The sequence below is a fragment of the Acartia tonsa genome, chromosome 14, assembly GCF_053477335.1.
Source record: "Acartia tonsa isolate MP-2025a chromosome 14, ASM5347733v1, whole genome shotgun sequence".
NCBI classification, from domain to species: domain Eukaryota; kingdom Metazoa; phylum Arthropoda; class Copepoda; order Calanoida; family Acartiidae; genus Acartia; species Acartia tonsa.
In genome coordinates, this window is record NC_137273.1 from 18,723,726 (window position 1) to 18,739,680 (window position 15,955).

The 15,955-nt window shown below is 34.3% G+C and overlaps 1 protein-coding gene across 1 annotated transcript in view; it reads left to right on the forward strand.

Annotated features, from left to right (window-relative positions):
• LOC145305349 (cell adhesion molecule Dscam1-like) overlaps positions 1-15,955 on the forward strand; it is a 170,263-nt gene that overhangs the window by 113,090 nt on the left and 41,218 nt on the right. The window contains exons 34-40 of the mRNA XM_080146966.1: positions 3,339-3,437; positions 5,483-5,557; positions 6,197-6,249; positions 6,591-6,682; positions 9,951-10,011; positions 10,967-11,054; positions 12,735-12,876. Of these exons, the coding sequence (XP_080003092.1) occupies positions 3,339-3,437; positions 5,483-5,557; positions 6,197-6,249; positions 6,591-6,682; positions 9,951-10,011; positions 10,967-11,054; positions 12,735-12,876 (610 nt within the window). The remainder of the gene's footprint in view (positions 1-3,338; positions 3,438-5,482; positions 5,558-6,196; positions 6,250-6,590; positions 6,683-9,950; positions 10,012-10,966; positions 11,055-12,734; positions 12,877-15,955) is intronic.

Below are 15,955 nucleotides of genomic sequence, written 5' to 3' on the forward strand. Positions count from 1 at the left end.
TAGGGGGTTGGTTTGTTGGTGCCAGCGTCTTGTTTAACTGTTGAGCCTGAGTTGTTCTCCTTTCCAGTATAGCTCTTGATTTCTGTGGTAACCAGCGGATCTTAGCTTAAAGGTAACAGGGAATATGTTAGGTATCACAGATGTCTCTAGGAGCGTATCCGCTAGTGGATATATGGATAGGTAGGTTACCTATATATATACATGGCTACACGCCCATATATATATATATACGTGTAGAGGAATATCCCCGGAGCTAGCTAGCTTTTCCTCCTTGCTTCAAAAAAAATCACGCTTCCTCTGTATATAGTTCACAACTATGCAGGTCGATGGTCCAGGTACACACCACCACTGCCCAGTGTGGGGCAGCAAGTCAGGCTATGTCCACAGGGTGGGCGTACTTTTGTTCAGTTACCATATCAGTTTCCAGTGTTGTTTGGTGAGGTTAGTATTCACTTACTTGTACCCATGATACAAAAAAAACAACCTCATTTATCACTTGGGTATTTATATATACATATATTTGTTTCACTAACCATTCAGCTTTGAAGTAGGGTTGGCAGGCTAGGAAGGTGTTGAGGGTCTGAGCGGGTTTAAGGAACTGGTTTAGTTTTCCTTATCACACTGTAGACAGGGAGGGAGGAGCTTGCAAGTTTTTTTCTCCTCAAAAAAAATATCTCTGATGTATGCTATAGAATGGCCCCTCTCCTGTGTGGGTGTGTGTGTGCGTGAAATCTCCTGTCCTTGCAACGCGCGTCCGCACCGTCAAATCCGCGCACACGGGGAAAACGCGCTCTCACCCCTCAACTCGCTCTCTCATTGGTCAGCTTCGTCCGTTGGATTTATGATATTTTCCGCACTCTGTTGCGCTACCCGTGAATGGCGCTCTGTGTGTCCGATCGCTAGCCCCACACTACAGACGGACTTAGTCTAGTGTGGGTAGGAAGGGGGAAGCGCGTAAGGGGACGGGGGTAACTCCGTCCGTTCCCCCTGTGAGGGAGGGGGATAACTGTGGGCTGGTGTAATATTGCCTTTTCTTCTTAATCCTAGGTTTATCTATTATATCACCCTGATTGTATTTGCCTTCAAGGGAGAGGGGGGCTTCTCCCCTTCCCTTGGAATAAGGGGTGTATTGTTATTGTGCTGTGGGCTTGAGATGTTTTGATTGTATATCAGGGTCTTTATTATATTACATCTAGATTCTATTTTTGTCCTTATCACAATTGCATAACAGATTTGTTTACCAACTCTGTTCTATTTTTAGCTGTTATCACAATACCCAATAATCCAAGCCTGGTCTATTCTTAGATTTATCACAACACAACAATTTGTTTGCCAAGCTTTGCTCATAAATCTATTGTTTGGCCATCACATCAGGGTGGTAATCCTTGCAATGTAACATAATATCTGTTTTTCTAGATGGGTGGCTGCGTTGTAGCCTCTCAGGATACTCGGAGTTGACGTAGTTTTTCTCTGTTCTGGTGCACTACACTCGTATGTTAGCTCGCAGCTTGCAGCTATGTGGCATGTTTCAGCCTATCGGCGGCAGGGAATGTCCCGTCCTGCTAGCGCCGCTTGCAGCTATGTGGCGTGTTTCAGCCTATCGGCGGCAGGGAATGTCCCGTCCTGCTAGCGCCGCTTATCCAAATCCAGTTGATGGCGGCAGGGAATGTCCCGTCCTACTAGCGCCACTGGTTCGGATCCTGCTATCTCTTGCAGTAAAATTGGCCTATTTTCAGCCGTTTACACTTATTTGGCTTGTTTCAGCCGGTCCGCAGGCCTGTTTCAGCCCTTTTGGCGCTCAATTCTCCGTTAGATATCAGCGCTGCTCGCGGTTATTCATCAAATTTCGCTGTCTCGCTTCCACAACTGCCGGATGCAGAGTTAAACTTTGCTGTCCAGGGTGGGTAATTCAGGTTGCTTGCGTCAGTTTTGCCAGATTCACTGCTGGGAGTACCTTAGCCTCAGATGCGCGTCTGCTCTACACTTGTGGTTCGCCGTAATCTCACACAGCTGTCACCAAAGTTGTGGTATCCGCCTAGGGTAAATGGCAGACACCAGAGTTCGAATAAAGACTACGGCAGTGTGAACAGACGTGGACACCTTACTATAGAGAAGCTATGCTTCTCTAGCATTCACTAGACAAGAATCAACATCTATTTCAGTTGTCACTTTATTGGAGGTGTAAAGGATACTAAAGTTATATACAACAAACAATAACTACATGGATAGGAATAAATGATCATAACATAAAAGCATTATAATACATATACAATGGTCAGTTTGGGCAATCATGATTCCCCATCCCTGGAAAGGGTGGGGGGGATTAAGAATACAGTTAACCATAATATAAATACATATGGATTAGGAATAAAGATGGTTAAAGATAAATCATACAGTAAAACATGGATAATTGCAATGGTTAGGTAGATGGCTATCCCTGTCTGGGGCAGGCAGGATAGCCCATGGAGCAGCACAATAGGTAGATAAGCATAGAGGGGTTGAGTGGTAGGTCTGGGTACTAAAGAGGGAAGGTTTGATGATTACTTGTGACAACAACAGTCTGTGTGGGGGCAGGTTGAGATCCTTTATCCTCAGGGTTGAGGTGGTGCTGATAACTTGGTGGTTGAAGGGGAAGGTTCCGGTGCTTAAGATGGGAGAGGGAGGGTTAACACCCCTCCCTCCATTTGCAGGACAACTGAGGGATAAAATCAGTACCGTTATCTGACATCTTTTCAGGTGGCTTCATAATTGTAGAATAACAGGATTTAACTAGGTGCGTAGCATCACTATAATGTCTTGGTTTCTGCATGGTCCAGAGCTGCCGCATACCACATTTTGTCCCAATAAAAATATTTGAATTTGATTAGTCACTATTACATTTTCATATGAATTTTCCCTATAACTTTACAAAAATCAGCCATATGACGTTATAAAAATGAGGGAGATGAGAGAAGAAGTGGGAAAGAAAACCCCTAAAAAAGAGATGTTTAATCACTCATTTTTATGAAGTCACATGACTGATTTTTTTTGCACTTTAAAAAGTTACATTGTCCCAGTCCCTGCATTTTTTCAAACTGTGAAAATAAAAATTGAAAAAATTTAGAATTTTCAAAAAATATTCCCCTTACCAATAGACATTTATTTAATATTTAACCATCTATCTATATAAAAATCGGAAGATTACTCTGCTACTATTTAAGATAGACTACTGAAAAATCTTGGAAAGAATCTACTGAACATTAAGCATTTCATTTGTACAGCACTTTTTCTGACAGTTTTAGTCTTGTATTTCTCTTCTATTAATAGTTCAATGTTTTAGTTCAAATGTTTATTTACAGATGGCGTTAACGGAGTTTATAACTACATTCAAACGACAACGGGTAACGTGGTTTTTCATCCCAACGGTTCACTGGTCATTCATTCTGTTCGACAGTCAGGTAGACATGTATATTTATAGAGTGGCTTCTCTATTATTAAGGTTGTACGTTCGTCTGTTTTATATACAACTAGCGGCTGCGCCCGCCCTAACCATCTTTGGCCTCTGTATTTAAAAGGTAATGAAGAGAATGAAAACAGCCTAAAACCATCTAAAAACTTGGATCTATAAATAGAATAGCATTATACCACCCCAAGACTTATGTGGAGCTTCCCTAAAATCGAGAACCCAATCGGTTAAGAAGTTACCGAAATCTTAAGCTTCAGACAAAAATAACTTTACTATTTACAAGATATGCGCCAATCAATGAAGAATCTTGATATTAATTGAAAGTCATAAAATAAAATATTTGACGTGTATATGTAAAACTAGCTATTGATAGAGGTTAAACCCACCCACCTCCCCCCCCCCCCTACACACACAGCCCGTTTTTTGGAAGGGGGGGGGGGGAGCTAGATGTTTTTAACATACTTACCAAACTTAAAAGTACAAAAGTTTTAAAAGAAGAAGAGTTAAAAATGCAAGCTAGTAGTAACCCAATTAAAATATTTTAATTTATGAACTCTAGCACTGCACTTTGAGCAGGGATAAATGGATAGGACGATGGAGATATTATAGATCAATGTGTCTCATAACTTGCAATTTCAATCAAGCCTATGGTAGCATTTCCGAGCATAGTACCTTTCGTGGCAACGCCTCTTAAGGGGCGTTTCGTCGCATTTTCAAAACAGCTTTTCCCCTATTTCTAACCCCTGCTGTGGGCTCTAACTCTGTGGGGCAATCATCTAACCCAACTTAACCTAACCTAACATAAAATAATCTATCAAAATCTACTATGAAAATACGACGAAACGACCCTTAAGAGGCGTTCTCACGAAAGGGGCTATACCCGCATTTCCTTATCTAGAGTATCTTAAATACCATTGTTCTTCTTGCAAGCCTCCAAAGGCAGAATTTAACACATAATAATTGGGTGATAAGATTTTTTAACGTCCGTTACAAAATCCATGTTTCCCTGTCAGCTAAGGATAATACATAGCGCATCCCCTTATTATCTAGTAGGTGATGAGTTCGGATCTCGGCCCTAAAATTCTTTCGTTTAATGATTGATCTTAAAAGTTAATCCAATGGACGATAATTTGATGCGCACCCCCATTAATGATAAACAAAATTACCCTTTCCGTGATTGGTTGAAACGTTTCGATACTGCATTTTAATGAACCAACCAATTAAAATTAAGATGTACCAAAAAATTTGAAGACAACTTATAGGAATACGTAGTTATAAAACTTAGGGTACTAGCTTAATTCACAGTCCAACTCCTCCCTCCGGGATTTGAATAATTTTTTTATTTCTGACTTTTTCACAAATTAAGTTTTCCACCAAAATTGCAAAACTAGAAATTAAGAAATTATTTCCGTGTTTTTTGCAACAAAAAAATAAGGAATAGAACAATGGACGATAATTTGTTTTTCTCCCCCTTAGTTATGAAATTCTACCTGGCTAATCAATATTTAGGGGTGGAAATGGTTGTATATTAATCAAATTATTTTTAAATCTAGCTGGTGCTTTCCATAAAAGTGTTAGTTGAATACTAGAGGCCTCTAATGGCACTTTAAATGTATTTTTTTATTTCAAATATCTAATTTGAGAAGGAAAAAAATCTCTGTTGCGTTCAAATCTCTACGTAAAAAATTCTAGTTCTTTGTGATTTCTCTTGGAGTTTGTGGTACCCACCCCCCAAATAGTTATAAACCTTCCCTGGACCTATGAGTTTCAATTTGTGTTTTGTTAATAATGTACATGGACGAAAAAAAATATTGATGATGAGGGCAGTTTTGCCCTTGAAACGTTGAATAAATTTAAAAGTTTGATGCCTTGAGTTTTTCGTTCTGAGGATTTTACATGTTGGGTCCGTTAACCATTCGTCTTACCTATGAGTAGCTACCATGTTAAGTTGAACCTGATCGGTTCAGTGGTTAGCGAGATCCTTTGCTACAAACAAACAAACAAACAGACAAACAAACTACTTAAATCTATTTTTAGATGAGGGTTTTTATCGTTGTGAGGTTCAGAATGGCGTTGGTTCTCTAATCAAAGAAATTTATCTAGAAGTTAAAGGTAAAACAAATTGTTTGATTTGTAAAATTAAAGCTACTCTACAGTTAGTAAATGTATGTTCGTCACTAGGATATAGTGAGAACCAGATATTAATTGTCTTCATTTTGTTTTGGGAAATTTAAAATATTTAATATTGTTTATTTAACTATGTATATTATATAACTTTTTCTTCACTTTTTTTCGCCAGTTAAAAATGGCAGACAATGATGACCTATTATCTTTCTAACTACATTAAATCTACTTACTTTTGTACATGAATTTTTATCTTTTATCTTACTATGTGTCTATCTATCTATCTAACAATTTGAGGTCAATATAGTAGCTATAAATTACAGGTTTATCTATCTAATATACATCCCTATCTATCTACCTACTAATCTAATAATCTATCTATCTACCAATTTATCTATCTATCTATTTTAGTTCATGTATATTTTAATGTGGGTGTGGTCAATAGAACAGCTATAGTTTACATATGTATCTATCTATCTAATATGATTGCTTATCTATCTATCTATTTAGTTCATGTATATTTTAATGTGGGTGTGGTCAATAGAACAGTTATAGTTTACATATCTATCTATCTAATATGATTGCTTATCTATCTCCCAATCTAATTATCTATTTATCTATTTTTAGTTCCTGTATATTTTGACGTGGGTGTGGTTAATAGAACAGCTATAGTTGACCAGGTACTGATTTTATTTTCGATGCAGTGCAGGTTATACCAACAACGACATTAATTCGAAAAAAATAAAGAAATCTATATGTGATTTTCAGCTGTTATTGGGGAGATTGGGAGCCAGCATTTATAAGAACTGACGACCCTTTATCTGCCCCCCAAATATTATTTCAGATTTAAACTGTAGTGCAGAAATTTATATGTCTTACTTAGTACATGTAATGTTAAACTATACTATTCAGACTATGTACTGTACGTGTTGAGTCGTTTTACGAATAGTTTTAAATTTTTATTGAAAAATGTTCTTTTTATTAATAGTTCGGTCAATCTGTCATGCTTATTTTATAACAGGATGCTGCGCTGATTTGCAACCCTTATGGCGACCATCCTATATCTGTCACGTGGACGATGGAAAATAAAGTTATAGCTGGACAGGATTCCAGGTAAAATTATTTATCTATCGAGCTAACACAATCTGTCTGTCTGTCTGTCTGTCTGTCTGTCTGTATGTATATCTATTTATCTGTCTGTCTGTCTATCTATCTATCTGTCTGTCTATCTGTTTGTCCTTCTGTCTATCTGTCTGGACAATGGAGAATAAAGTTATAGCTGGACTGGACAGGACTCCAAGTAAAATTAGTTGTCTATCTAGCTATCTCTGTCTGTCTATCAATCTGTCTATCTGTATGTCTATCTATCTGTGTGTCTATCTATCTGCATGTCTATCTATCTATCTGTCTGCCTATCCATATTCATATAAATCATCCATCTATCTACTTATTCATATTTAACTATTTATGTATATCTCCCTATATATCTATCTCCTTACCTATGATCTATTTATCCATCTATCTAAAGAACTATTGAACAGCTTTTTTAATTATTTATTTTTTTATCTTTTTATCTATCTATTTAATTGTTTATCTAATCAATATTTGTTTCTCTATCTATCTTTGAAACAAGAGTTTAAACAAGTATTGTAAAACTGACAATTGAAAAACTTTGTTTATCGAGGGAAGCAGGTATAGGACAATTAAAGAAAAAAAATTTCAGCATGGCCTTGAAACCGATTAACATCCGCTGGATTAGAACGGGTTTGAATCCATACTACAAATCGTGTATTGCATCATATTACAGACAATTTGCCACAAATATTAATATAAAAATCATAAGGTTAAACTAGTTTTGTTATCCAAGGCCTTCAGCCACTCGGGGTTAACAAAACTGGTTAAAACCTTATTTTTTTCATTTTTGTTGGCGTTTATTTGTTGGCTCATCAACTTTGAAAACTTTTTATTAAATTTTTAATGGTTTGTTCATTAAGTTAAGTGTCCAAACGCTTCAACCACTGATTATAATCTACAAAAGGGATAGCTTTGTATATCATGATTGGGGATCTACATCTATTTATCCGCCATTGCCCTATCCCTGTTGGCTTTGTTTACCCAGGGATAAGACAATCGCCGATAAATTGGTGTACATCCCCAATGATGACATACAATATTACCTTTCTGTAGATTACAATTAGTGGTTGAAACGTTTTGAAACTCAACTTATTGAACCAACCAATAAGAATTCAATTAAAGTCCCCAAAGTTGTTGAGCCAACGAATAAGAAAACGTTATTCTAAAACTTTGGGGACTAGTACAATAAACATCTCATTGTCCCCTCCCTTCCTGATGTTTGCTACTTGATATTAGTTTAACAAATAAAACTGACGTTTAGGACCTTTCAAAACTTTTTACACAAAACTGTTTAAAATCAAGAATTAAAGGATAATGTTTAAATAACACAATATTACCGACTATTCAATTGTACAACTTTTTCTGTAAGTCTTAGAAGTACCAATTTTAACACTTTTAGGATATCTCATCTATTTATAAATCTACCTTTTATCTATTCATCTATCCACAATTTTTTTTTAAAATGTCTATAAAGATATATATCTTTCTATCTATGTTATTGTTCATCTATCTACCTATCATACTATCAATCTATCTATCAATCTATCTATTCATCTTTCCAGGGATAAGAACATGGCCAATAAATTAATGTACCTTCTCAATTATGATATACAAAATTATCCCTGCTGTAGATTACAATAAGTGGTTGAAACGTTTGGACACTCAACTTAATAAAGCAACCAATCAAAATCCTTTAAAATTCCCCAAAATTGTAAAGCCAGCGAATAAGAAAACGTTATTCTAAAACTTTGGGGACTAGTGTAATAAACATCCAATTGTCCCCTCTTTCTCTCTCTGTCATTAATCACTCTATTTATCTACTAGAGGTTTACGCCCCCTAGAAGCCTCTAGTGGCACTTTAAATGTTTTTTTTTAATGTTACGATACCTATCTAAGTTGATTTCAAGTTTCTACGATACCTAGCTATGTTGCGTAGGAGTCTCTTTACTTTAAAAACAATTTAGATTTTTTGTGATTTATCTTTGAAGGGTAGTGGTACCCTCCCCCAAGATAGTTATAAACCTTCCCGGGACCTATGAGAACCTACCCTGTTAAGGAAAACCCGATCGGTTCAGCGGTTAGTGAGATCCTTCGGTACAGACACACAGACAAATACACATCCTGTTACTTTATTATAAGGATTAAATTCTGTATCTATCTATCTATGAATGTTTTTGTTACTAGTAAGTTTGACACTCTCCATGTCAAACAACTTTTTAACAAAGGTCACAAAAACTAGTTTACAAAAAAAGAGGGGGAGAGAGACAGAGCGAGAGAGAGAGGGAGAGAGAGAGAGAGAGAGAGAGAGAGAGAGAGAGAGAGAGAGAGAGAGAGAGAGAGAGAGAGGGAGAATGAAAGAAAGTAAGAAAGATAAAAAAAGAGAGAGAAAAAGAAAAAGAGAGTCAGAAACAGATAGAGAGAGTGAGAGGAGGAAAAATAGGAACTGCGAGAGAGAGAAAGAGTGATAAATAGTAGAAAAGAGTGTAAGATAGAGAAAAGAAAAAGAGAGACTAGGAGAGAAGGAGTGAGAGTGAAAAAGAAAAAGAAAGAGATAAAATGGGAAAAAAGAGTGTAAAATAAAGGAGAAAGAGCGAAAAAAATAGCACAAAAAGTATCAACATGTAACTTTAATCAATCGCCAAAATAAATCCTCTTTTCTTTTTAATTAATATTTTACATTATGTTTTTTTATAGGACTAATTTAACAAACTTTTTAAAATTTCAATGGCGCTTTCACATGAAGTAACTTGAGCTCTAGGTTTTCTCTAGGTTATTATGGTTACTGGTCAGGGCCCCCGCGGGGACCTGAGGTGGATTCTTAAAAAAAATTTGCCCCACTAATCGGTTAGTGGGGCAAAATTGTTTTCGAGAAAAATCCTCCAAAATCACATTAAAAATCTACAAAAATTAAATAAAATCTTATGTTAATAACCCTTCTATGATTTTATTTAATTTTTGTAGATTTTTAATGTGATTTTGGAGGATTTTTCTCGAAAACAATTTTGCCCCACTAACCGATTAGTGGGACAAATTTTTTTTAAGAATCCACCTCTGGTTTAAAGAGAAAAACCAACGCGTCCCACTTTTTTTTCAATTTATTTTAAAAAAATATTGGGTTGGGTAAGGGCTATCAGTGCTCAACAGGCATTATGTGTGGAAATACCTGATACATTTTTAGTTTTTAAACTATTCGTATTGGATATTTTTTGCTATTCTCCTTGTTTATTGACAGGTTTCTTATTTTTAGGTATTCCATCGTAGCTGCAAATTCTGAAGATGGCGTTCTCAATACTCTAATGATTCATCAGGTAATTATCTATCTATTTATCTATCCATCTATCTATCTGTCTATTCATCTATCTATCTTTTTATCTATATATCTATCTATTCCTCCATCTACCTATCTATCTATCTATTTTTCCATCTGACTATCTATTTATCCATCTAACTATCTGTTTAGTATCATGCCTATCTATCAGTATTTGAATCTTAAATTTGAATGCTAAAAATAGTGTACTTTTATTTTTCGTATTTATCTATTTGTCTAAAAATCTATCTGCCTGTCAATCCCTATGTCTATCTATCTTTGCTGAAGATAGGATTCGTAATACTCTAATAAGATATATATCTGCCTTTATTTATCATCATGACTATCTATCCATCTATATCTATTAATGTAATTCATTAGATGGTAACCCTAAAACTCCAGATAACTCTTTAACCCTTTAACACCTAGGCTAACATTAGAGCTAGAAAGCTAAAAATTATTTATCTATCTATCTATCAAGGTACAACGCAGTGATGGTCGACAGTACACTTGTACGGCATCCAACAGCTGATTATAATTCTATCTATTAATCTAATTGTCTAATAATCTATTTAACTATCTATCTATCTATCAACAGCTGATTATGATCATATCTATCTATCAAGGTAAAACGCAGTGATGGTCGACAGTACACTTGTACGGCTTTTAACAGCTGATGTTTATATCTATCTAAGAATCTATTTAATTATCTTTCTATAGGGGATCATTGCTAGTAATCAAACTATCTATATATTTATTAACAGCTGATTATGATTATATCTATCTATCTATCAAGGTTCAACGCAGTGATGGTCGACAGTACACTTGTACGGCATCCAACAGCTGATTATAATTCTATCTATTAATCTAATTATCTAAGAATCATTTAACTATCTCTCTATCAATATATCTATCTATTAACAGCTGATTATGATTTTATCTATCTATCTATCAAGGTTCAACGCAGTGATGGTCGACAGTACACATGTACGGCATCCAACAGCTACGGAGCTCAGTCTCTAACTGTATTTTTGGCGGTTTTTGGTAAGTGAAATCGTTTTGGGTTGGGTGCTAAGTATTTAGTGGATTTTTTTCTAAGACAGGAGGTCGGGTTCGATGGTCCATTTTCAGATATGAGTAAATTCCCCAAAAAAGTTCATTCACTGGTTAGAGAGTATCTGCGCAAAAAAAAAACAGTACACTTTTTGACTGTTAATAATAAAAAGATTGATTACCCTCTGGGGTAATTAGAAAAAAAAACACAAGATTATTATTAAAAATATTTTCCTTTCGTGTTGTGCAACCTTCTATAATTATATTTATATTTCATAACAAGAACGATTACGTTCAATAGTAGCAAAGTTTTTTGAAATAATAAGATAAATATTAAGTCACAAAAATATGTATTTTATGAGATATAACAAAATAGACATCGTAAATAATAGATTAGCGCCAATAAATCATTTTCTATAATTAGGGTCGGTCCGTCCGTACGTCCGTCCGTAACGGATAGCTTTTTTTTGTTAATTTAGGCATGTTAGAATTGTCCTATCGATTTTAAACTTTGCATAGTGATTCCTCTAGACGTTAGGTACGATTTAAAGGCGTAGCAACTCTGTAATCATCACCAAAATGTCCGTACGTCCATTTTAAACATGTTAATTTTTTTACTTTTTTAACAACAAATTTTTATGTGATCTAATTATTCGATTGATCTGATTTTTAGTATACTGATTCCTGGGACAATAAAGTACAATATTATAAGCGAAGCAACTCTATAATTAAGTCCTAAAAATGTAAGTATGTCCATAAACATTATTCTGTATCAAGCAGTTTTTCAACAAATTTACTTACAATTTTGCATCGACTATTATACATTTATATTCTGATTATTTAGTTCTGACACTATACAAGTGTTAATGTCTGTTTGTCCTACCGTTTCAGCGCTTCACTTTTATGGATGTTGTTATCCTTGTTATTACTATGAAACATTAGTAAAGCTGCTCTGAAAAATACGATGTCTGGAAGCAGCCTATAAAAAATGACGTCATACTGTCTACCATTGGTTAATTAAAATCCTACTGGCATATCATTGGTCATTTGCATTGTATGACGTCATTTTTATAGGCCCTATAAGCTGCTTCGTTTACTAACGGTTGCGCCGCGAACATCTTGGGGCTCTGTATTCCAATGGAAAAAATAAAATACACTAAAACCATCCAAGGAGCTATATTAAGCTCAAAAAGAAGAACTCAATCAGTTTTTAGGTTTTCTCAGAGCTGGATCTTTAAATCATTTCAATGGTGCGCCAAATCGGGGTGAGCCAACTTTCCACCAATGAGAGCACAGCATTTTACGAAATGCCGCGCTGTGATTGGCTGAAATTCGGAACACCCCGATTTGGCGCACCATTGAAATGATTTAAAGATCCAGCTCAGTATAGTTATCTATTTCATCGTATTATGAACAGCTTTCTGCGGATATAGAAATGTACAATAATAGGATTAAAACCAGTTTTATAACCTCGTCCCTTCGGCATCTCGGGTCTACCAAAACTGGTTTTAATATTATGATTGTATATTTTTTGTTCGCAGAAAACTGCACATAATACTATACGATACATGATTTTTCCGTATGGCTGAAAACCAATCATAATCCTGCGGATATTAATCGGTAAACTGATTATTTATTTAGAGTAATTTACTTATTAAATTACTTATTTAGAGCCACCAGAACCGCCAACCAGCGTGTACCTGTCTGAGGTAGGCTCCAGAACGGCCACCCTCTCCTGGTATCCAGCTTTTGATGGAAACAGTCCTGTCACTCATTATATGATTCAGTATAAGCTACAGTCGAAACCATGGAGGTGAGTTTAAAGTTGTGTCAAATTGATTGTTTTTTTTTGTAGTAAAGCTACTTTATAATTGATTTCATCTGTCCTTCTGCTAGTAACCCTGCTCTCAGTTCCATTTGTTTTCTTCTGTGTGTCTTCCCATTTCTCTTATCTCCCCTTTTTGCTTTCCCTTTCTTCGATCTGTATGTCTCTCTCTCTATGAGTGTGTGTGTGTTAATCACTCAATGAATTTAACTTGAGCCTTTCAGTAATTACAATAACTTAACATAACCTAACCTAAAACAAACAAAAAAAATTTGAAAGGGGGGGGGGGGTAAATCGCTCAACTTGTAATTTTGAGGATTATGCTTTTTTAATTTAACAAATCTCTCAAAATAGAAAACAATTAATCAAATTAAAAGAAAAATCAGGATTATTCACAAAATTAAGGATAAGTAAAGATTGTAATATTTTGGATTTTGAAGAAAAGTAAACTGGAATACAATAAACAATATCAGTAAAACTAGCGGCTACGCCCCTAGAGGCCTCTAGGGGTATTTGAGGAGGGGAGATTTGAATTCAATGACCCAATTTTTAGGAAGACAATTTCTCTTGGATGGGTAGTTGTACCCAACCTTAAAATAGTTATAAACCTTACCAGGACCTATGAGAAGCTACTGTGTAAAGAAGAACCATATCGGTTCAGCGGTAAGTGAGAACATTCAGTACAGACAGACAGACAAATATACTTTATTATAAGACTCTTTTCTTAAATATAATTTTAGATGAATAAAAATATTCTAAAATAATGAATTTTTTTGCTTCCTTTACCTTTGAGATTATCTCAAAAATAAACATTGTTTACATTTGATTAAAAATTCAAAACATGAATTTGATTTTTGAAAAATTAAATGAATTTAAAAGTTTTAATAATATAAGCGGTTTTTTTATAAGGATTAAATTATATAAATATAAATATTATAAAGTTTACCAAAAAAAAAGAGAAGAAAAAATCACAAACATTTATTAGAATAATTGTATAGTATTTTCTATATCTGCACTATTACTTGTATTATGTCATCCGTGTTTGAATTATTAGATATTGTCTTTACTATTATATAAAATACTAGTGGCTTCGCCCTTAGCTTCTAGGGGCTTTGCCCCAAAAGGTAATTAAAAAAAGTTTTGATTACCTGGATCAAAAAAGAAGTAGTGGTGGTGCAGCACCAATGTCTTTAAATATTATAAGTCTTTGCATTTTGAATCCGGGATTATATAAAGTAGTAACTAGTAAGGTTTTTGCTGGTCAATTAAGATATTTCTCAATTTTTGTGATGCTTCACAGAGGTCCGGAGATGGTTTTATGCTTGTTTTGGTACAACGGCATTTGGCTGGCCGTTTACCAGATCTTTACGTACAGACGTACGAAACCTGCTACTTCCCACAAGAGACAAAACCAGCATAGTTACTAATACAATTTATTGTATGAAAACGGTCATGCTGAAATAGAAAATAACAAAATTAATAATCAAATATTAAAATGTTAAATACATGATAAAATAAATCTTGTAAAAGAGAATAAATCTTTTTCTTATTTGGAACAATCGTCTTTTTTAATAAAGTAAATATCCATTATGAGAGGTTGCGTGACTTCGAAATTATTTTAAAATATATAAAAATGCTAGGGTTACTTTTTGCTTAAAATTAATCAAAATTAAATACGAGTTTGAAATTCATAAACAAAATCATTATAGACTACGATTAAAATATTCTGATACAAAAATAAATTAATTACTTGGTCTAATTTAAGTAAAAATGAAAGATTAATTTGCCGTCTTTAAAAATCACTCCATTCCATTAAAAATGCTTAAAGAAAGAATTCTTACTGAAGTTTTTGTTCCTGTAAAGCCGGGAAGCACTCAAAGGTATTTTTCAGTACGGACAACACCACAATTCTGACTATACATGGTTTTTTATCACGCAGATAATCCGCACATTTTGAAAGAAAGATTAAAGATGGCCACGCTCGCTTTGTTTATGGTCCATGCGCAAGCATTGTTGTGATTGCCGCGTCCAATTATGAACTTTCAATTTGAATCTCAGCGCTTTCCAAACTGACATTAATGATAAGGAAAACAAAAGGATAAAGGTTCGAGTTCACAAACGCATCACACTATTATACTTCCGATACACACCCGCCTGAAAGTGGGGAATCGAACACCACACTATTCAAATTTTCAACTTTGTGTGCAGACAATGTCCACAAAAGTCACAATTCAAAACCACATAAATTACAAGAGTTTTAAATTTTGGCCATTTGGCCTCAAATTTGCTAGTAGTAATATTCACGAATACTCGCAATAACACAAAATGACACAATTCCACAAAAATGTAGGAATAAAGGAATAGGAAATAAAACATTCTTCATTGAAAGCTTACACATTCACTACTCACTCATAACATTTATTCTCATGGCCTCACAATTTTTCAAAATAAACAAATGGTTATTTGAATTTGTTAGACCATGTAATGCAATACATAATAATAATTTAAAATAAGTACCCAAACTTTAATTAGGTACCTAATCAATAATAATGATAATAATAATATTCTTAATATTAAAATAAACTTAATGCTAAACATAATCTGCATTAATCATCAAATAATTCATTCAAATCTTTTAATAAAAGAAGAATAATTACTTTAAAAAATTCTTTTCAAACAAATATTTTTTGCTAAAGAAAAGTGAAAATGCATACGTAAATCTTTCTTCGATCAAATCTTTATGTAAAAGATAGATAAGAAACAATCCTTAAATCTAGATAAACAGAATAATCAAATAAAGTAAAATTATCCTTAATCTAAACATATCATCAAAATAAAATATCCTTATATCTAAGAACATATAAAAGAACTGTATTAATTCATCAATAAAACATCAAAATGAAAGTAAAATTGCATTTTTGCATATGCAAATTTTTTAAATTAAGCTCAAAGTAAAAGAAAAGTCTCAAAAAGTGTTTATTTGGCAATTTCTCTTTGGCTGAATAGATAATAAGCTTTTCCGTGTACTTATTTATACAGTCTTTTAAAATTAAGAGCAATTGGGGCC